The sequence below is a fragment of the Antechinus flavipes genome, chromosome 1 (genome assembly GCF_016432865.1).
Source record: "Antechinus flavipes isolate AdamAnt ecotype Samford, QLD, Australia chromosome 1, AdamAnt_v2, whole genome shotgun sequence".
Classification (NCBI taxonomy): domain Eukaryota; kingdom Metazoa; phylum Chordata; class Mammalia; order Dasyuromorphia; family Dasyuridae; genus Antechinus; species Antechinus flavipes.
Window position 1 is genome coordinate 224,694,726 of NC_067398.1, and position 24,550 is coordinate 224,719,275.

The 24,550-nt window shown below is 32.8% G+C and overlaps 1 protein-coding gene across 1 annotated transcript in view; it reads left to right on the top strand.

Moving 5' to 3' along the window:
• The window catches only part of FANCC (FA complementation group C), a 187,599-nt gene that overhangs the window by 125,182 nt on the left and 37,867 nt on the right, over positions 1 to 24,550 (top strand). Inside the window, exon 9 of the mRNA XM_051996897.1 lies at positions 23,083 to 23,135. Coding sequence (XP_051852857.1) covers positions 23,083 to 23,135 — 53 coding nt within the window. The remainder of the gene's footprint in view (positions 1 to 23,082; positions 23,136 to 24,550) is intronic.

Sequence of the window (24,550 nt, forward strand, 5' to 3'; positions counted from 1 at the left end):
ATTAATCACCATGCTAAACTAGATAACCATTGTCTTATCAATTCCACTAACTTAGCACCTTGTAAGAATCCTTGTTTCAAGTGCAGAGTTCTGGCCTATAACAACTTTCATTTCCTTTACACTACCACTTTCACTATTTTTTTTTTTTTAACTTTTGCATCATTACTTCTAGGAATTCTAATTTATGGATAAGTCCTTTTTCTTTACAGCTTTCTTATAGGTATTTTAAGTTATTTTCCTCTATTGTTTTTGTGTCTTAGGAATTCTTAGCTTCATGATAACTTTTTTTTTTAACATTTTGTGTTAAATTTATTTGCATTATGTTGAAATAATAGATACTTCCCAACAAATATCCAAAGGTGCCCCTTCACTAAATATATTCCCATCAGACAGCTCTGCTTTCTGATACTGGAGTTTACTGTTGTAATCCACTAGAACCTTGGTGACTTTCCTTGTGATTTTATTTACTTTGTTCCCGATGTGTTTGTTATTCTCAAGTTCTTACTTCTGAATTTATTTTTTCCTCCAACCGTATTTTGTTTTTCCAAATGCATGTAAAGATAGTTTTTAGCATTCATTTTTATAAGATTTTGAGTTCCAAACTTTTTCTCTTTTCCTCCTGAAGACAGCAAGCAATTTGTTTTAGGTTAAATATGTACAATCCTTTTAAATATTTTTTTTCATGTTTTACAAGAAAAATCAGACCAAAAAGGAAAAAATCACAAGAAACAAAAAGCAAACAAACAAAAATGGTAAAAATATTATGCTAAAAATCCACATTCAGTCTCCATAATTGTCTCTCTGGATGCAGATGGCATTTTTCATCCTAAGTCTATTAGAATTGTCTTAAATCACCACATTACTGAGAAGAGCTAAGTCTATCATAGTTAATCATAGTTAATCACATAATCTTGTTGTTACTTTGTACAGTGTTCTCCTGGTTCTGTTCATTTCTCTCAACATCTGTTATGATACCTGTTAATTTTTTTTAAAGTTATTCTTCCAGCACTCTAGGTAGGTAAGTTGGAATTGCTACCCTAGCTAGGAACTCTTGGGACACTGATTAATTCTGGAAACACACCCCAAACACCACTCTCAGCTGCCTTTCGAGTAGGTAATTGAATCCAGTATCTACTCTGAACAACCATGAGTTGGAAACTCTGTGCACTGTCACTGTGCTGATTCTGTATTCCATGACCTTCTGAACTGGACTAGGTCAACTTGGCCTACCTTGTTTTAAGTTTAGAGTACAGGTTTCTAGCCTTAGCTACTGGGTATGAGTCTGGGTCTGGGTCTGGGTTTGTGATGTACCCTACGAGTCACTTCATTGTTGATTTAGTTGTGAGTCTCATAATCTGCAATTATTTCACTGTTCCTTCTCTGATCATTTGCCTATAGGTTGAATTTGTACTTTGTAGAGTAGAAAGATGAGTTATTATAATTTCTCCTTTAATTTCCTGATCATTATTGTATCTAGCATTTTTATATCATTGTTGGAATAGTTATGGATGTAGCTTAGATGTATTGCTTCTTTCAATTCTACCATCTCGGCTAGTCTCTCTTGATCGTTACTTGCTCAGTGACTAATAGTTATGGTTTTCTTTTGGAGGAATCAGAATTGGTCTTTTTAGGAAGTGTGATGAATTTATATATATATAAATTATGGAAAACAATTAACTCAGAAAAGTATGGTATGTTGCATCTATACTGCATCTTCCTTCACTGAATTTCATTAGTATTTAAATATTTTCTCATTGATTTTCATAACCAAAAGAAATTGTGGATACTAAATACTATCTTCACTATTTTTTGAACTTGGTAAATTAAATATGGAGAAGAAAATCTTTTTTTTTCACAAATATGAAATTAACTGATGGGAAACGAGGAAAGCAACATAGATTTCCATTTCTTTTTTACTTAGGATGTAGGTTATGCAACTTTTTCTTATGGGATGTTCTGAAGCTTGTTAATATATAAATGGAACTATTTCTCAGAATTTCCCTTTGGTTTAAATCTAAGCTCTTTTTAGTAAGTTATACATTCTCTCTCATCCTTGTCTCCTTTAAAATTTTTTTCCAACTTATTTGTATTATGGTTCTTATAGCAGTATTTTCTCTCATGTATATTACCTTTTACAAAACTTATAATAATCTCTGCTTTAGCCTTCATTCTTTAGAAACTAATTTTTCCTTTATCTTTGTGTCCTTTCAGAATTAGAATTATTAAATTAATTGGGATAACATTGTAATAATTTAAGTTCTTATTGTTTATTCTGTAGATAGAGTCAGTGGAACCTAGCTTACTTGAAGGTTAATAGGATATTCTAGCTTTCATGATTAAAAACAAAAAGAAAAGAAAAGAAAAAGAAAGCTTAAAGAAAAGCTTTCTTAGGACATCTAGTACTTATTTCCATCTTTTGTCAGAATCACATATGTCTTCTCCTCTTTATTAAGTCAGGCAGTGTATTTCTACCTAGGACAAATGATTCATGATATTCACCAAAAAACTGCCACCAAATTTCAGAGTATATATTATGATTTTTAAAAGGCCTTTCTTTTTTCAAAGAAGGAGAAGTCATAAGAAGTGATTTTTGATTTGATTTCTTATACAGTTGGGAGAATATGACTTTTGAATACATTATGGTTCAAGAAGGTAATTACAATATAAAACGAAGAATACAAAGTCACTGACTGATTTGGAAAGTACTTTTTAGGACATTTAAAGTCAACTACAAAAAGGAATGAGTTAATGATATGACTAATTGATTATCAGGTAACTTGAATACCTGTTCCATAATTGTATTATCTGACTTAATTATTACAGTAAAATTTCAAGAAATAGTAACATGACTATGAATAAATATCAAAGAGAGTCTATAGAACCCAACTAGGATAAGACTGCTGTGTGTGTTTCTTCTTAAACCAGAAACCTGATACCCATTACATTACATTTGAATTCTGAGAGTAATTAAAGTGTGATGGTCTAAGTAACTTGTATTTCATAGAGAGTATGTTATTTATGTTTTTATCCTTTGGGAAAATACAGAATTAGATTGGAAATTCTATAGTTACCAAAACATAATAAAAACAAAAAGATAAAAAGTTTTATACAGCTTGTGCTTTAGGAAGTGACCTTCCTAAATGTTTTCTGACCTTTTAGGAGCTTGGAGGTACTGCATTTTCCAATACAACTATAAGAAAATAAAGAGAATGTGAATGGCACTAACTTTCTAAAAGGACATTTTGCTTCTTAAATGAAAATAATTTTTCAGTAACTTGGTTGCTTTCTCAACTCAGTTTGTGGCTTTCTCTCCTCTCCCTACATGCCTACCCACAATATTTTGTTGCCCCTAAATGAATAACAGTGTTCACCATAGTTTGTCATTTACTGTGTAAATTGTGTTAGAAACTCTTCAGAAGCAGATGTCCTTGTATTTCTCTGACAGCCAGGGTACAGGAAGACTGTAATCCGTAGATTCAGATTCTGACCTTAAAAACTGATGTCACCTCAAACTCTGAAAGCCACTCACTAATTATGCAGCTTTCTTGGCACCATCCACTTTCCCAAGCCTGGCTCAGAATCAGAAGTATGTTATGTTTTCCAGTTAAGATTCAGTCTTTGGAGCCCAGAATGCTATTGTTTGGATTCGACATGAGAGTGGAAAGTGCTGAGTGGGTGGCATGGCGACACTATGTTGTGCTACCATCCAGCATACCAGGCTTTAGTATTGTACTCTGGTTCCCATGCCCTTCCATTACCCCACTCCTTTGGCCAATCCACAAACTGACATTCCTGCTAGGTCCAAAAGAACTGCTTACTCACCTTTCACAACTAGATTTGTTCATGAAAAAGAGGTAGGGAATAGTAGATAAAGGAAAGAAACATATACATAAGTAAGTAGTGGAAATACAATTTTTTTGTAGATATATTATTTTTTAAATCAAATTTTACTTATTGATTTTCAGCTAAGACTCTACTAAGCTGAACTAATATTTTTTTCTTCTCTACTGGTAGATTTTTCTGACATGTTCAAGTCAATGTTATCTTTATTTGATTATATGTAGAATAGGATAAATTGGGTTCTTTTTATGTTCCCCGTGATACCATAAATTGTCTCAATTGAAAATTCCTTATTTGCAGAGTTTTTAATCCACTATTTTATTTTCTAATATCTAAGAAAATATTGTAAAAACTGAAGTATTTATTCTGTCCTGAACAAAATCTACATACATACACTTGTTTGTGGTTGAATTATCTTTCAGTAATGCTTTAGTTTTGAATAAGTTATGTCTTTTAATTAAAAACTTATTAATTCTTCAATATGTAGCATGTAATTTAATAATGTAAGATAGATTTTTTTTTAAAAACATAACTACAAAGAACAACTATATTTGTGACTAAAAGACAGTAGGATTATAAACTCCCCATACTGGTTATACTAACCACTGTGAGCCTCTGGGGGGCACTAGATCCTTTGACACCATCCTTTAAAAAAAAAAAAAAAAGTAGATTTTATTGATGCCTTTTTCCTTTACACAGTTGTTTTAGTACCTACCACTTCACAGCTTATGTCCACCTCACTAACAAAGAAAAGCCATTAAGTAAAATTATTTTAGGCTTATATATGGCTCTTTAGCTGAAAGAAATGTCACTGGCCTTATATGTCAGACCTTGCTAAAGTGACCACATTGACAACATATTACAATACTCTACTAGTAATCCTCTAGTTTTCTGCCATTGGCAGGATGGTTATATTCTGTTTTCTGTTTGGAAGTCCTTGATTTTTTTTTAGTTACTCAATATTCTGTGATCTTTTTATTTACATTCTAATATTTATGTGTCCATTGTTCTTTTGATATTATTTCTTTCATTCTTTACCATGGGATTAGTCTTTCCATATTGCTCTCAATTTCACATACTTACAAATTTTTCCTAAAATAATAATCTATTAATCATATATTAGAATTTTTTCAGCTATTCTTCTTTTTATTGGCATCTGCTTTGTTTTTAATTCTTTGATACCACAAAGAGTGCTGCCTTGAATGTTTTGGGATGTAATATATTAGACCTTTATTTCTATCTTTGACTTCCTTGAAGTATATGCCAAATAGTATGATTAACTAAAATGAGAAGTTACTTAAGTTTGCGTTCCCTTTCTTGCATAATTTCAAGTTGATATACAGCATAGTAAGACAAATTCCAAAGTTCTACCAACATTGTATTGGTATGTTTATAAATCATCCTTTTACAAGGTAGGGAACGTCATTTAGGAATTTCTTTTTTCCTACTAGAATTAGAGATTTGCAGGATAGTCAGAGAGATTAAAGGAACTAAAGTATTGCTAGAACTGGGTAACTTTAGAAGTCAATGATTCATATTTAAGGCAACAGGATACCAAGGGTCCTTCATTCAGATCAGTATGCAAAAGTCATCTGGTTGTAAGAAACTGGGTTTAAATCCTGTTATAGCAATGCTGCTTTGTTCAGACTTTTATTTAACAATCAAAATAGTATATACCTGAATAAATTCACAATTCCACCAACAATGTATGTGTCCTTGTTTTCCCACATCCCCTCCAACATTCAGTATTATCTTTTCCTGTCATTCTAGCAATCTGACAGGTGTGTAGTGGTTTCTCAGAGTTGTCTTAATTTGCATTTCTCTGATTAATAATGACTTGGAGCGTCTTTTCATATGGTTAGAAATAATTTCAATTTCTTAGTCTGATAATTGTCTGTTCATATCCTTTGACCATTTATCAATTGGAGAATGACTTGATTTCTTATAATTAGAGTCAATTCTCTATATATTTTGGAAATGAGGCCTTTATCAAAACCTTTGATTGTAAAAATGTTTTCCCAGTTTATTGGTTCCCTTCTAATCTTGTCTGCATCCAGCCATTCTGGAGAGCAATTTGGAACTATACTCAAAAGTTATCAAACTTTGCATGTGCTTTACTCCAGCAGTGTTTCTATTGGGCTTATATCCCAAAGAAATCTTAAAGAAGGGAAAGGGACCTGTATGTGCAAGAATGTTTGTGGCAAGTCTCTTTGTAGTGGCCAGAAACTGGAAACTGAGTGAATGCCCATCAGTTGGAGAATGGTTGAATAAAGTGTGGTATATGAATAATATGGAATATTATTGTTCGATAAGAAATGACCAACAGGATGATTTCAGAAAGGCCTGGAGAGACTTACATGAATTGATGCTGAGTGAAATGAGCAGGCCCAGAAGATGATTATATACTTCAACAACAATACTATATGATGATCAATTCTGATGGATGTTGCCCTCTTCAACAATGAGATCAACCACATCAGTTCCAATAGAACAGTAATGAATTGAACCAGCTTCACCCAGTGAAAGAACTCTGGGAGATGACTATGAACCACTACATAGAATTCCCAATCCCTCTATTTTTGTCCGCCTGCATTTTTGATTTCCTTCACAGGCTAATTGTACACTATTTCAAAGTCCGATTCTTTTTGTACAGCAAAATAACTGTTTGGACATGTATACTTATATTGTATTTAATTTATACTTTAACATATTTAACATGTATTGTCAACTTGCCATCTGAGGGAAGGGATGGGGGGAAAGAGGAGAAAAATTGGAACAAAAGATTTGGCAATTGTCAATGCTGTAAAATTACCATGCATATAACTTGTAAATAAAAAACTATAATGAAAAAAAAATAGTAAATACCTGTAATGATTGCTACTTTGCTCTGCATTTCTTTCTTTCCATTATTTACCCCATAATATTAGAATAAACTTGTGCATTTAAAAAGCAGAGGTACATTTGATATTTCTTAAATTAAACAAAAAATTGCAGGAGTAACAGATTGATCACTAATTAAACATTAATTGTATATACTAGGGAAAAAAAAGTCTTTGAGTACAATATTTGGTAAGGACTAAAAAGAAAGAATAATGGTAAGGACTAAAAAGAAAGAATAATTTTTTTCCAAACTAAAAGTTGTTGAGAGAAGTTTATATACTTTGAAATAAATAGATCCTGTAATGTAAAATGGATATTTACATTCTTCTTGTTTAGTGTTTTTTAGTACTGGCAGAAATAAAGAAAAGGATAATGACACAATGAGAAAAAATGTATCAATAGGCATATCTTACGTTAGTAGTGCAAACAGAATTTTGATAAAGTATATCATTTTAAATGTAGTCAAGGACTTCATTATTTAAAGGAAACCTGTGGTGGTAGAATCCATATATATATAAAATATATTTTTTATAGTAGATTCTTTATTTAAAAGCCTCTCTTCTGATTATCATTTATTTATTTATTTATTTGAATTATTTATTTAAAAGCCTCTCCTATGATACACTGAGTTTGGGGTTCTGTGTAAAAGATATTCCTAATTCAGAGTGCATCAATGCATAGGAAAATTATTAATTTTAGATTAGAGAGAAGTATATGTGACAATATGTAGTATAAATGAATGGTGTTTGGATTTGTCTGGTCAGTTTTTAGATCCTTATTTTTCAACCTGTTGGAGTCTGGCTTCTACCTCCATTATTTAATTAAAATAAAAATCTTACCAACAATCTCTTCATTGGCAAAATTTTCTTGTCTTCTTTTCTTGGCCTTCATCTTCTTTGCCATTCTTCAATTTTTGGCCAGCCTCTCTTGCAAATGTCTTCCTTGGCTTTTATGACCATATTTTCTTCTGGTATTCCTCCTACCTGTCTAATCACTTCTTCCTCATTTACTGGATCACTATCCATGTCCTGTCCCCTAACTTTTTTTTCTAGGTTATTTTTTATTTCCATTATTATTTTATATCTCTTCTGCCCTTTGTATTTAAACTCCTTAAGCAGTTCATCTATAACAGGTGCCTCCATTTTCTCTCCTTTTACTTCTTTTTTTTTAATTATATTTTGTTTTCCCCAGTTACCCATAAAAAAAGTATATGTACTTTGGTTTTTTTTTTTTTTTTAACACATTTCCTTATGAATCATGTTGAGAGAGAAAAATCAGAACAAAAGGGAAAAACCACAAGAGGAGAAATAGGAAAAGGGAAAGAAAAGTGAACATAGTGAACAATTTACAGGTGAAGTGAACGTAGTAAACATAGTGAACAATTTACATTCATTCTCCATAGTTCTCTCTCTGGATGCAGATGTGTTTCAAAGTTTATTGGGATTGTCTTGGTTAACTGAATTGCTGAGAAAAATGAAGTCTTTCACAGTTGATCATGGCACAGTTTTGTTGTTACTATGTACAATGTATTCCTGCTTGTGCTTGTTTCACTTAGCATCAATTCGTGTAAATCTTTCCAGGCCTTTCTCCTTTGAAATCAGCTTGTTCATAATTTTTTATAGAACAGTAATATTCCATTATTTTCATATACCATAACTTATTCAGCCATTCCTCTTTTTCTTAGGATCTCTTTTAGGATACAGGCCCAATAGAGACACTGATGGATCAAAGGGTATGCCCAATTTGATAGCTCTTTGGGCATCATTCCAAATGACTCTCCAGAATGATCGGATCTGGATCCAGAATGATCGGATCTGGATCCAGAATGATCACAAGTCCACCAGCAATGTATTAGGATTTCAGTTTTCTCATATCCCTTTCAACATTTATCATTATCTTCTCCTGTCATCTTAGTCAATCTGAGAGGAGTGAGGTGGTACCTCAGAGTTGTTTACATTTCTCTAATCAATAGTGATTTAGAGCATTTTTTTCATATAACTATAGATGGCTTTAATTTTGTTATCTGAAAATTGTTCAGATCTTTTCATCATTTTTCAATTGGGGAATGACTTCTCTTTTAAATTTGGCACAGTTCTTTATATATTTTAGAAATGAGGCCTTTATTAGAAACACTGTCTATAGATTTTTTTTTTCCAGTTTTGTGGAACTTCTAATGTTCTTATGGATCATTTCACAATTCCACCAGCAATGCATTAGTGATCCAGTTTTCCACATTCCTTTCAACATCTATTATTATCCTTTCCTGTCATCTTTTACATTTCTCTAATCAATAGTGATTTAGAGCATTTTTTCATATAACTATAAATATATAATTTGAAATCTGTCTGTTCATATCCTTTGACCATTTATCAATTGGGGAATGACATGTATTCTTATAAATATGACAGAGTACTTTATATATTTTAGAAATGAAACCTTTATCAGAAATACTGTCTGTAAAGATTTTTTCCCCCAGATTTGTACTTTCCTTTTAATCTTGTTTCTGTTAGTTTTGTTTGTGCAAAAACTTTTTAATTTAAAATGTGATTAAAGTTGTCCATTTTGCCTTTTGTAATGTTCTCTAGTTCTTCTTTGGTCATAAATTCCTCCCTTTTCCAAAGATCTGATAGGTAAATTATCCCTTGTTCTCCTAATTTGTTTATATCATCATCCTTTATGCCTAAATCATGTATCTATTTTGACTTTATTTTGGTATGGGGTGTGAGATGTAGGTCTTTGCCAAATTTCTGATATATTATTTTCTAGTTTTCTCAGCAATTTTTATCAAATAGTGAGTTCTTATTCCAGAAACTGGAGTTTGGGTATTTATCTCTTGAGTTGTGTGTATCTAATCTATTCCATTGATCCATCATTCTATTTCTTAGCCAGCACCAAATGGTTTTGATGACTGCTGCTTTATAATATAGTTTTCGTTTTGGTACATTCTTTGTACTTTTTTTCATTAATTTCCTTGATATTCTTGACCTTTCTTGTTCTTCCAGATGAATTTTGTTATTTTTTCTAGTTCTATAAAATAACGTTATGACAGTTTGATTGGTGAAACAAGTAGACCAATTTAGGCAGAATTGTCATTTTTATTATATTAGCTCAGACCTTGCCATAACAATTTATATTTTTCCAATTATTTAGATCTGATTTTATTTGTGTAAGAAGTATTTTATAATTGTGTTTATATAGTTCTTGGGTTTGTCTTGGCAAGCAGACCCCAAGTATTTTATGTTGTCTACAGTAATTTTAACTGGAGTTTCTCTTTATATCTATCTCTTGCTGATGGGCTTTGTTAGTCAGTAATATATAGAAATGCTGATGATTTGTGTGGGTTTATTTTATATCCTGCAACTTTGCTAAAGCTGTGAATTGTTTCCAGTAGATTTTTGAATGATTTTCTAGGATTCTCCAAGAATATTATTATATCATCTGCAAAGACATTGCCTATTCTAATTCCTTTAATTTCTTTTTCTTTTCTTACTGCTAAAGCCAACATTTCTAGTACAATGTTGAATAATACTGGCAATAATGGGCATCCTTGTCTTATCCCTGATCATATTGGGAATGTGTCCAGCTTCTCTCCATTACAAATAATGCTTGCTGTAGATTTTAGATAGATACTGCTTATTATTTTAAGAAAAGCTCCTTTTATCCCTATACTCACTAGTCTGTTTAATAGGAATGGATGCAGTTTATTTTGTCAAAATCTTTTTCTGCATCTATTGACATTATCATATGATTTCTTTTGGTTTTGTTATTGACATGGTTGATTATGGTAATAGTTTTCCTGATATTGAACCAGTCCAATCCCACTTAGTCATAGTGTGTTATCTTGCTGATAAGTTGTTATAATTTCTTTTCTAATATTTTAATTAAAATTTTTGCTTCAGTATTCATTGGGGAGATTGATCTGTAATTTTCTTTCTCTGTATTGGCTCTTCCTGAGTTAGGTTTAGTTTAGTACCATATTTGTGTCTTAGAAGGAATTTAGCAGGAGTCTTTCTTTACCTATTTTCATAAATAGCTTACATAGTATTCAAATTAATTGTTTTCTAAATGTTTGGTAGAATTCCCTTGTAAAGCCATCTGGTCCTGGAGATTTTTTCTTAGGGAGTTCAATGATGACTTGTTCAGTTCCTTTTTCTAAAATGGGACTGTTTAAGTAATTTGTTTCCTCTTCTCTCAATCTGGACAATTGATATTTCTGTCAACATTCATCCATTTCAATTAGATTACCAGACTTGTTGGCATACTTTTGGGCATAATAGTTCTTAATTATTATTTTAACTTTCTTTCTTGGTAGTAAGTTCATTTTTTGATGCTGGTATTTTTTCCCCCTAATCAAATTAACTGAAAGTGTATCTGTTTGGTTGGGGTTTGTTTTTTTTTTCATGAAACCAACTCTTAATTTTATTAATCAATTCAATAGTTTTCTTAGTTTCAATTTTATTAATTTCTCCTTTGATTTTCTGAATTTCTAATTTGATATTTAATTGGAGATTTTAAAATTTGTTCTTTTTCTAGTTTTTTTAGTTGCATGCTCTATTCATTGATCTCTTTCTCTGTTTTATTCATATAACCATTTGGAGATATAAAGTAAGAACTTTAGTAATAATAATAATAAAATAATAATAAACCCTAAGAACTTTTTTGGCTGCATCATTATCATCATTCTCTTGGATAAAATTATTGTTCCTGTGATTTGTTGTTTGTCCCACTCATTAAACTATATTATTTAATCTCCACTTGGTTTTTAGTCTGTCTTTAATGAATGTAATTTTTATTACATCATGGTCTGAAAAGGAAGCATTTACTATTTCTGCATTTTGTTGTGAGGTTTTTATGACCTAATACATAGTTTTTGTGTAGGTGCCACATACTGCTAAGAAAAAGATATATTCCTTTCTATCCTTATTCAGTTTTTTCCCAAAGTCTATCATATCTAAGATTCTCTTAACCTTTCTAGTTTCTTTCTTTTTTATTTTGTGATTAGATTTATCTAATTCTGAAAGGGGAAGGTTGAGATCCCTCATTAGTATAGTTTTTCTATTTCTTCCTGTAACTGGCTTAACTTCTTTTCTTAAGAATTTGAATGCATTACTACTTGGTGCATATACATTTAGTACTGATATCACTTTGTTGTCTATGGTACCTTTTAACAAGATTTTTTTTTTCTTTTTCTCTTTTAGTCAGGTTTACTTTTGCTTTTGCTTTATCTGAGATCAGAATTGCTACCCCTGTTTTTTTTGCTTCTCTTAAAGGATAATAAATTCTGCTCCAGGTTTTTACCTTTACTGTGTATATATCTCTCTGTTTCAAATATGTTTCTTGTAAACAGGATATTGTAGGATTCTCTTTTTTAATCCACTCTATTTTGCTTCCATTTTATTGAAGAGTTCATCCCATTCATAATCACAGTTATGATTACCAGCTCCTCTATCCTATTTTCTGTCCTGTATATACTTTTGTCCTCTCTTTCCACCCTGTTTCTCCTTAATAGTGTTTTGTTTCTAACTCACCTTTCCTTTAATTTGACTTCCCTTTTATCACCCCTCCTCCTTTTTCTTACCCCTTTCTCCTAATGTTTCTACCCTTCTGTCTATTCAACCCTTCCTTCCCTTTTATTTCTTCTTTTTCCTCCTACTTCCTTAAATTTCTGCATTTGAGTGAATATGTTATTCCCTATTTGAGCCAAAACTGATGAGATTAAGCTTCAGGCAATGCTCATCCCTCTGCCCCTCTTCTTTCCCTTTATTGTACTGGATCTTTTGTGCCTCTTCATGTGATCTAATTTGTCCCATTTTGCCTCCCCTTTCCTTTTCTTCCAGTCTTTTCCTACTCCTTAATGTCTTTTTCTTTGATAATATCACATCAGGGTCTATTCATGGTCTATTCATATCCACACCCTCTGTCCACATATACTCTCTCTAATTACCCCAATAATGGATACAGTTCTCAAAAGTTACAGATATCATTTTCCCATCTAGGGATCTAAACACTTTAATCTTTAAATAATATAATTTTCCCCTGTTTATCTTTCAATGCTTCTCTTGAGTCCTATGTTTGAAAATCAAATGTTCTGTTTAGTTCAGGTTTTTTCAATAGAAAGGATTGAAATTTCTTACTTCATTGAAGGCCCATCTCCTCCCCTGAAGGATGATTCTCAGGTGTGTAATCCTATATCCTTTGCCTTCTGGAATATGGTATTCCAGCCCTCCGATCTTTTATCATAGAAGCTGCCATATGTTGAGTAATCTTAACTGTTACCCCTCAGTGGTGGAACTATGGCAATGGAAACCAACAATGTCATAGTAGCCCAAAAAACCTAAAACCTAATATGTCCAAAATGAGGAAAGATTTTGCTCTGATCAAATCTCATCTGATTTATTGTGTCTCTCAGTTAATGAGCATTTATTAAGTGGCTACTATATGGCACTGTACTGAGTTCTGGGAAAGCAAAGAAAAGTAAAAAAACAATCCTCTTTCTCTCTCTCTTTTTTTTTATTATAGCTTTTTATTGACAAAACATATACATGGGTAATTTTTCAACATTTACCCTTGCAAAAACTTACATTCCAACTTTTTCTGTCCTTCCCTCCAACCCCTCCCCTAGGTGGCAGGCAGTCCCATAAATGTTAAACATGTTAAATACAATATATGTATACATATTTATACAGTTCTCTTGTTGCACAAGAAAAATTGGATTTAGAAAGAAGGCAAAAACAACCTGGGAAGAAAAACAAAAATGTAAACAAACAACAACAGAAAAAGTGCAAATGCTATGTTGTGGTCCACACTCATTTCCCAGTGTTCTTTCGTTGTATTCCCTAACTTTTAATTGAGATTTTCTTCTCTTTTTTCCTTAAAACTCTATTGGTAATCTTAACAGCTATCTAAAATTCAGCTGGCGTTTTTGTGCAGCTGACTTCTAAATCTTTATAGCCATCCTTAATTTCTCATCTGAAGTCCAGTCCTTCATTACTTACTACCTATAAGACATCTTCATCTGGATAAGTATTTCAAAATCAGCATGTCCAGAATGAGACTCATTGGAAACTTCTCCGCTTCCCAACTTGTTCTCCTCCATATTTTCCTTTTTCCCCACCCCAAAAATTCCACCATATTTCCAATCACCTAGTTCACAAGCTTGTGGTTATCCAATCTTTGAGTCTAGAGTCAAGAAGACTTGAGTTCAAATGTAGCTTTAGACATTAACTAGCTGTGTAACCCAAGGCAAATCACTTAAGCTATATCTGCCTTTATTTCCTCAACTATAAAATGGGAATAATAACATCTGCCTCTTAGAGTTGTTGTGAGGATCAAATTAGAGAATATTTGTGAAACATGTACACAGTGCTTAGCACATAGTAAATAATAAACGCTTTTCTTCTTCCTTTCCTCTTAGTTCTTCTTTCTATAATCAATTGTCATGTCTTATTGATTTTGCCTCCACAAAATCTCACCACTATTCCCTTCCCTGTATTCACAGAGACCCTCTTCACATTTTTGCCGTATAAATAGTAGCCTCTTAATTGGTGTTCTTCGTTTCTTTCTCTTCCAAGGTATTCTCAACACAGTTTACCAACATAATGTTCATCAAGTACAGGTCTCATCATGTCACTTCCCAAGTCTTGAATCTTAAGTGAGTCCCTCCTGTGTCTAGATTAAAATATAAACTATGTATCTTGATTATAAAGCCCTTACTGATCAAGATCCTGACATGTCTTTGTATACATTCTAAATGATTCCATTTCTTATATGAACAGATATTCTAACCAAATATAATTGCTAACTGTTCCTAAACTCAGCATCCTATCTCCTTTCCATGTGACTCTCCACAGATCATTCCTCATACTAAAATACTCTTTCCTCATTCCCATCTTCTAAAGTCCTTCTCTTCTTTTTCTTTTTCTTTTCTGGGTGTTCTTTTGGCACTCCTGTAATTTCTTTTTTTTCTTTATTAATTTTTTTTTATTAAAAAAAACAGAAAAAGAAAGACGTAAGCAAAAAATAAAACAAAATAGAATAGAACATTGTCATGTGCCAGGATTCCATCAGGGAGGATTCAAAATATATAACAATGATTTTTCAATTCCAGAAAGGATATATAATAGTAGAAGAAAATATATTCATGAAGGTTTATCTTTGCTTCCTTTTAGATTGTTCTTTCTTTTGTTCTCTCCTGTGTACTTTTTTATTTTATTCTTTTTTTCGCTCTTTTATTCTTTTCACTTCTATATATTAAGGATATATTAAGCACACATATATTTAATAGATACACACGTACCCACAGATACATATATATATTCACATACATACACATATATCTAAATACACATAGAACAACATTTATACAAGTCTACGTATACTTAGACACAACACACAAACACACACATACATTTACCCATTTTTAGATATGCATCTAAAACAATATTAATATTCATCCTTTCCACCCCTCTTAAGCAGGCCATATTATCCCAGATAGATGAAATAGATATATCCACTGACACACATATACATATATCTATATTCACATATACATATGTCTATATAGCTCAGACATACATATATACACACACATGCATTTATCCATATGTAAACATATATTTAAAACAAGAATAGTATGACTGATATATAATGTAAATTTCTCTCTTGATTGAATCTTTAAGTTTGTCCAAGATCAATGATTACTAGCCATACTTTTTTTTCCCTTAATAAATTTGACTCCTGATCTTTGTTGTAGTGTTTGTGTATATCTATCTCTTCTTTCCTGTCCCTGCTGATTCTTCTGCTTTAATTCTGTTCCTTAACTTGCCTTGCTATGATTTATCCTCTCCTTCTTCCATCCATCTCTCCTTTAACTTCTTCCCCAACCCTTTGCTTCCCCTTTTGCCTCCCCCCTTATTTCTTTCTCTCTTTTTTTTTTTTTCATGTTTTATTGAAGCCTTTTATTTTCAAAACATATGCAAGGATAATTTTCCAACATTGATCCTTGCAAAATCTTGTGTTCCAATTTACCTCCCTTCCCCCCACCCACTCCCCTAGATGGCAAGTAATCCAATATATATTATACATGGTAAAAATGTGTGTAAATCGAATATAGGTATACATATTTATACAAATATTTTGCTGCACAAGAAAAATCTGATCAAAAAGGAAGAAAAATGAGAAAACAAAATTCAAGTAAACAACAACAAAAGAAGTGAAAATGCTATGTTGTGATCCACACTCACTTCCTCTCTTGGTGTAGCTAGCTCTCCTCATCACAAGATTATTGAAATAAATCTGAATCATTTCATTGTTGAAAAGAGTCATGTCCATCAGAACTGATCATTATATAATCTTGTTGTTGCTGTGTACAATGAATTCCTGTTCTTGCTCACTTCACTTAGCATCAGTTCATGTAAGTCTCGCCAGTCCTCTCTGTATTCATCCTGCTGCTCATTCCTTACAGAACAATAATATTCCATAACCTTCATATACCACAATTTATTCAACCATTCTCCAATTGATGGGCATCCATTCATTTTCCAGCTTCTAGCCACTACAAACAAGGCTGCCACAAACATTTTGGCACATACAGGTCCCTTTCCCTTCTTTAGTGTCTCTTTGGGGTATAAGCCCAGTAGTAGCACTGCTGGATCAAAGGATATGCACAGTTTGGGCATAGTTCCAAATTGCTCTCCAGAATGGTTGGATTAGTTCACAATTCCACAAACAATGTATCAGTGCCTCAGTTTTCCCACATCCCCTCCAACATTTATCATTATCTTTTCTTGTGGTCTTAGCCAATCTGACAGGTGTGTAGTGGTACCTCTGATCAATATTTGGAGCTCCTTTTTATATGACTACAAATGGTTTTAATTTCTTCATCTGAAATTGTCTGTCTGTATCCTTTGACCATTTATCAATTGGAGAATGGCTTGAATTCTTATAAATTTGAGTCAGTTCTTTATATAGTTTAGAAATGAGGCCTTTAAGATCTAACTCAGTTTCAATTGATCAAGGATGGACAGAAATAGCTACACCCAAAGAGAGAACACTGGGAAATGAATATAAACTGCTTGCATTTTTGTTTTTCTTCCCGGGTTATTTATACTTTCTGAATCCAATTCTCCCTGTGCAACAAGAGAACTGTTTGGTCCTGCACACATATATTGTATCTAGAATATACTGTAACCTATTTAACATGTATAGGACTGCTTGCCATCTGGGGGAGGGGGTGCAGGAAGGGAGGGGAAAAATTGGAACAGAAGTGAGTGCAAGGAATAATATTGTAAAAAATTACCCTGGCATGGGTTCTGTCAATAAAAAGTTATTAAAAAAAAAAAAAAAAGAAATGAGGCCTTTATCAGAACCTTCAAATATAAAAATGTTTTCCCAGTTTATTGCTTCCCTTCCAATTTTGTCTGCAATAGTTTTGTTTGTAAAAACAAAACAAAAAAAAAAAACCTTTTTAATTTAATATAATCAAAATTATCTATTTTTTTGTTCAATAATGAGCTCTAGTTCTTCTTTGGTCACAAATTCCTTCCTTCTCCATAGATCTGAAAGCTAAACTATCATATGTTCTAATTTGCCTATAATATCACTCTTTATGTCTAAATCATAAACCCATTTTGACTTTACCTTGGAATATGTTGTTAGACGCGTGTCAGTGTCTAGTTTCTTCCTTCCCCCTTGTTTTTCAATAGATTTTGGAGGGTACTATATCCTTCATGAAGTATATGGAGTGTGCCTATTTAATCCATTCCCAATGTTAGTAGGTTTTCAAAACTATGAGCCCTTCTCCCCTCTCTAATGCCTCTGCCTCCTTTGTGTGAGTCTTTTGAGCTACATACTAATGTCAATCTTAAACATGTGGTATACATTTCCAAGTAAAAAAACATAAACAAAGGCCAGCTAGGTGACACAGTGGATAGAGTACCAGGCTTGAAGTTAGGAGGATCTGAGTTCAAATTTGACCTCAGACACTTAACAGTTTCTGGCTGTGTGACCCTGGGCAAGTCACTTAATCCCTATTGTCTCAGCAAAAAACAAAACAAAACAAAACAAAACAAAACAAAAAAAAAAAACCATAAACAATATGTTTGTGTTAAGTTCCTTGAAATTAATCTTGGATATTGACAAATATGTTAAAATTTTCTACTGAGTTCAGGCTTGGGTGATAGAAAATTCTGAAAATCTACAAGTTGATTGAATGTCCTTTCCCCCCCTCCCCAATTGGTTAATGTGGATAATTTTGCTGGATATATTTTTGGCCGCAGATCTAGTTCTTTTGATTATCAATATATATGATTCCAGGACTTTTGGTCTTTTATTGTGGTTGCTGATAATTTCTGTACAATTCTAATTATAGCTCCAACATATTTAAGTTGCTTTTATTTCTAGTTTCTTACATAATGTTCTCTTTCATCTGGGGGTTTTAAATTTTTGCAGTAATGTTCCTATGTGTTTTCCACAAAGGATCTCTTTGAGGTGGTGATCAGCAGATTTTTTTTTGCTATTTTGTACTTTCCCCTAAAGTCACTCCAGGATAATTTTCTTGGATTATTTCATGCATTATTGTGTCCAAGTTTTTTGGGGTTTTTTGTCCCAAACAGTACCATCCCATACACTTCTGATAAATCCTATGAAGTTTCTAATTTTTCATTTATTAGCTCCAGAATTTCTCTTATTTTCATTAAACCAGTCCTGATGTTTACAGTTGTTTTGGTCCAGATAAGCAAATATGTTCACTCCTTTTCTACTTCATGGTTACTGTGTGCTGATTCAGTTTTTCCTCCAAGTCTTCAGTAGACACAGGGAGGAAGGCTCTACCTTGTTAACACTAAGTCTCCTAATAGTCCTTTTGTTTGGGGCCACCACTTTTCCTGAAAGTAAAGGTTTATCTTGAAGAAGATGAATTTGACCTTGGTTTGCCTGTTTTACTCAAAAGTTGCTAATTGAAATCAGTACTTGTTGAATTCTGGTACAGTACAAATGAAGCTAGGAGAGATGCAGGATTCTTGCCTCAGCAAAAAGACAGATGAGATTCAATTCTGTATTAACAGCAGTAATCCCAAGAGCCTCTGTGGTTCCTGAAGACTGCTTATGGGCTCTTTCTGGTCCATTTCAACTGCTCAGTATTGACGGCGCCACACTGAGCTGTGAGTAGGACATGATGCTGGAGAGAAGGGCTGAACGTTTCTATAATCCTTAACAGACTGTCATCAACCAATGCTGAAGCCATTGATTGTTTGCCTCAGGTTGTAATCATTTTCTCTCTAGTCAGATCTCCAACTGAAAGCGATATGAATGCCATTAAGCTCCTCTCCACTGTCCAATCCAGCAGAAAGGGAGTCCATTGCTTATACAGAAGCTGAATGAAATCTTCCAGATTATATGACAAAAGAAAATCATCCCTTGAGAGTTTAAGGATCCCTTTTGTTGCCTATTCCTATAAAGGAAACAGATTGTCCTGTGACAATCATAAAGAGCTTTCTTTCTTAATCATTGCTGCAAGATTCTTGCTAGACCTCTTCTTAATAGCCTGATTTACCTGGCTTCAGAAAGGTGCAAGGAATAGTTGGTATGGTGTTTACAGCTTGACTACTCTGAGAAATATCGAGAGCCAGCACAGAGGTGGTCTATATGTAACATTTGTTGATCTGACCAAGGGCATGAAGGCTTGTGGAAGATGGTGGCAAAATCTGATTGCCCAGAGAAGTTCATCATTTTTGTGTGGCAGTTTCACAAAAGCATACTTGTACAGATAATGAAGGATACTTTTATGCTTTCCCAGTCACCAATGGAGTGAAGCAGGGTTGTATGCTTGCTTCCATGCTCTTCAATTTGATGTTTTCTGCAGTGTCAGAAGGCTTCAATGAGGGTGACAACAGTATTAAGATCAGCTTCCAAGTGATGATAAATTATTTAACTTGAAAAAGCTACAAGCGAAGACTGAAGTGGAGAGGGAGTTGCTGTGTGACTTTTTGTTTGCAAGTGATTGTGCACTCAGTGCAGTCTTTGAGGCTGAGATGCAAAAGAGTATGAATTTATTCTTTGCTACCAATGCTAATTTTGTCCTAACAATTAACTCCAAGAAAGCAGAATTCTTCTGCAGCTAGCACTGTTCTGTTATGCCACAGTTCTCTTTTATTGTCCTGACTTGGTTTCCCTAATTATCCTGACTCAGCCCTGCCTCAGTTTCCCTGTTTCTCAGTTCTGCAAAACTTTCCCTTCCTCTTTATCAGAATACTTGATAAAATATCAGAATGCCTCTCCCCATCCCAAGCTATTAGAATATTAGATGCTGTCTTATCAAAATGCCTCTCCCCATGTCCAGGGTGCCTCCCCCTGGTTGTGACATCCCCTCTCCCAATGCTCACCCCATTTTGTCATCCCATTCCCACTCTCAGCACCCTGACTCCACCCCTACCTCAATCTACCCTCTGCATCTGAGCCACATGTATATATGTCATTGAGAACTCTGATTGTTTGCTGGATTATTGGAAACGATAGTCTCATTCAGCCCTGGGACCAAACCATTGGTCCCAGTATATCTGTCCATTTAATAAATTATTAAGTACTCTCTAATCTCTGGCTTGCTCAGTTTCTGCAGCATTACAGTACCAACCATGTTGTGGAACCATTTATTACAAATGGAGAAATTTTGAATGTTGTAGATAAGTTCACTTGCATAAGCAGTATATTTTTCAGAAATTCCTACATAGATGATAAGGTTTTTGCATGTTTTATTATTATTAGCAGAGCTAACTCAGACTTCAGGAGATTCTGAAGAAAAGTGTGGGAAATTAGAGGTATCAGACTGTATACCAGATTGAAAATATACAAAGCCATTATTCTGACTGCATCTTTGTTTTCCTGCAAAACCTGGATAATCTAACTTGCCATGCCAGAAATTTGAACTACTTTCACTTGAATTTTCTCAAGAAGATTCTGAAGGTGATATCAAAATAAGGTATTGGACACGGAAGTCTTCTTGAGAGCTGAACTGCTAAGCATTCAAACCCTATTGCAGAAAGCACAACTCTGTTAAACTGGCCACCTAGCTCAAGTGCCAGATGCATGCTCACCCAAAACATTATTTTATGAAGAGCTCACATAGAGTATGCACTCAAATGGTGGTCAAAAGAAGTGATATAAGGATATTCTCGAAGTATATCTGAAAAATTTTTTATTGACTGTGGAACATCAGAAATGCTTAGCACAGGACTATCTAACATGATATGCCCATATCAGAGAAGATACTATACTCTATCCATAAAGCAGAATTATAGAAGCACAAAGAAAATGTTTCTGTATAAATCCAGAACTACTTCCACTCTAAATGTGCTCTCTGTGGCAATGCCTTCTGTACTTTTGGACTCAACAGCCAACTACACTGTATCCTGACTTCAACTGACAGTGTCATTCTAAGAACCAGCTTATATGAATTCAGAAACATTATGTGGGTCAATATGGAATGGTTGTGTTGGGTATAGCAATTCCTAATAGCCACCTACTATGCTCTTCCTCAATGGAAGAAGCACACCCACATCAATGAAATAATTTCTTCAATTTTATTTTTATAGTCCAAAATTTCCCTATTTAAAGGATCCTGAGAAACTTTTTAAGCTTTTTTTTTTTCAAAATATGTATTAAAGGTTTCGTATTCTTAGAATGTTTTATAAATATCAATTAAAAGTTAGCATCTTTGAGGGTTTTTGTTTGTTTGTTTTTGAGAAAACTGAAAAAACAGCTAAGCTACTTGCCTGGAGTTAGAATTAAAAAAAAAAAAGTAATCTGGCTCTCTTCGTATTTCATAGATCTAACCTTTTTGCCAGATACTTCTTAAGTAGGTAATTTAATTATGGAACATTGTAGTTAGTTTGAACATGGATGCCAAGTTCCATGGGAGTTAGGAACAAAGAAAAAAATGAAAAAAAGTTTAATTCTGATATCACTTTTAAGTATACAATTATAACTTACAAGTTATAGAGCTCTATTCTTAAAAGAAAACCAAGTATTAGGCCAACACATCAGGACTATTTCCTTTTATCAAAGGTTATTTGGAGGCTTCTGTTACCAAGAGCTCTTTGCCTCATGCCTGAGCAGCAGCTGTGATGGCTCATGAACACTAGATGGCGTACATTCAATGCAGCAACTAAAAACAATTTAAAAACTGAATAAAATGAGTAGAAATGTTTGTGGAAATGAGATACATTCCTTTTTTTTAGAGTGTGGTCAGAAACAAAAGAAAAAAACTTGAGAAACAATGACCTGGTTTCTGGGAATTGGGAAATTTTTTTTTTTAGTTTTTATTAGTTGGGTGTTTGTTTTTTGAATAGAGTTGAGATTTTCTCTTTAAGCCATTGTAAGAAAATGCTTTCTAGAGAAAGTGACGTAACTTACAACTCAATAGGATTTTTAAAATGTTTATATCCTATGTACCTTATGCAATAAAGTTTCTGTGGTGACAATTCAGATAAAACCTTCCAGATTTTCTTTTTATTGATGCAAATACTCATTTGCCTTCAGAATAATCATATATGCTTCTGTGAGTTGGCACCTGATTTTAGGCCCACTTACAAAATAATTCACTTAGGCAAATTACTTTAACTTTCCTGGGTCAGGTTATTCAATTTTAATCTGTTGCTACCACTACTCACAGAATAATGTCCTTAAGTATATAAAGTGTATGTGATAAACATATCATACCTTTAAAAAGTTTTGATCCCTTAGAAAGTTATCATATTATTCTTAAGATTGCATCACTATTATCATCATCAATCTATCAACAAGTTTTTATTAAATTCTTGTCAGATACTGTCCTGGGCAATATAAAACCATGAAAAAAAATCCTATTTTTAAGAGGCTTACATTCCGATAGAGGAGATAACATGCATAAATATATATTAATTAAATATGAAGGAAATAAACACAAATAAAATAGGGTACAAATAAAATTAATCCTAAATTACTTTAGTAGGAAAAATCACAAAGTTGTTTGTTTGATTTTTTTAAACCACTAGAATGATTGGTTGTTTTTGTTTCCATGGTGAGAAAATGTCTAAAGAGTCACTTGTAATTATAATATAATTGAGCAAGTCAGATAAAAGTAAATATAAAAAGCAGTAAGTGTAAGTACCAAATTGGGGGGGAATAAACAATGAATGCTTATTTCTTCCCATCATAAGAATCATTGAATAATGATTTTACTCTTTATGAAAGAATATGATTTTAGTCTCATTTAGCCCAGGAGGCTGTTTTTCCTACACTGGGAATAATGATATAATAATTTGTATTCTTGGTAATAATAACTAATTGTTAATGTAATTTTCATTTTCTTGCTATTTTTTCTTCTTATAGCCACAAGCAGCTTGCCATCCCAGCATATTCAGAATTGTTGATGAAATTTTTTGGTAAGTATCATTTAATAACTTGGTAGCAGTTCATCTAAAATGGTTTTGCAGTTTTAAAACTAAATTTCATTGTCTGACAAGTCTAACTTCAGACTTTTGACAATTAGCATTTAAGCTATTTGCATATTTTTCTGTATTAGCTTTTTCCTATATTAGGAAAAACACAATTATCCATAGAAGATAGAGGAAAATCATATTCAAAATAGAAAATATGAATTTGGAATTGTAAACTTAAGGTTTATTTAAGATATCTGTCTTGTTATTTGCTTTTTGTGGTTCTATTGATAATGTCAAGGCAATAATGGATTAATTCACTACAGGAGTTTTCAGCTCAGAATATTGGGATACAATGTGTTCAGTTTACCACTTGAGGGCCTACCATTCATTATGAGCTGATTTAAAGTCTAAGAAAAACCTTTAGACCATAATTGTGCTGATTTTGTTATAGTATTCTTCTGAAAGGAAAACAAGCCATGTGCATAATCTTAAAATTCATGAGCTATAGTTTAGAATGTTCTGTTAATGGGAAAATTACTTTTAGTGGTCTTAGTTCCTTAGAAAATGAATTAGTATAAAATATCTTTAGTATCTTAGTATAAAAAAACTTAGTATAAAATGCAGAGAGATAAGGTGGTCATGAATAGATTTTTACTGTGTATTTGGGGGATACAGGGGTAGAGAAGTGTGTTAACCTGACATCCTGAGACTAAACTGAGGGTAGAAGGTTCTGATCAGCTTTGTGGTATTTAAAGACAATTCTTTGTGTATGGACTGACTTTCTAGGACATAGTTGTATATTCTAAAAAACTTCTAAAAGTTCTACTCCTCAACAAAGGGAGCTGATACATCTTATGCTCAAAAGATACAACTTAAAACGATAAATAAGAAAAAAAGAAAACTTTTGAGTATGGTTGTGAATTAGATGATGTTTTAGATAAAAATAGAAATAAAATGTTACTGATTATGAAAGATAAATTTGTCACTTTGATTATACATGTTTACAATGGTTCCTTTTTTTAACAGAATTCAAAATAGAGTAGCTGTATCAAGGAAAATACTTGGTAATCCAAGACCTATTTGCTACACTTAGATTTTTTTACTTACTTGTGTTAAGGTTATTTTGGATCTTTGAATTTTGTTTCTTAGTTTACAAAATTGGTAATACTTAGAGTTGCCTATTTTTTCATCATGGTTAATTGAATGATCTTGAAATATATATGATAAAGCTTATCCTGAATTACAAAAACATGCAGAAATAAAGTTTTGCTCAACAGGATTTTTAGGAAGCTTTTAGGAAATCTGATGAGGTAGTTCAAAGCATAAAAAATTTGTTTTTCATTATTTTCCCCCCTTTCAATTAATGTCAGTGTGGCTTATATTAATAGTCAAATCTGTCTTCATTTGATTTTACAATG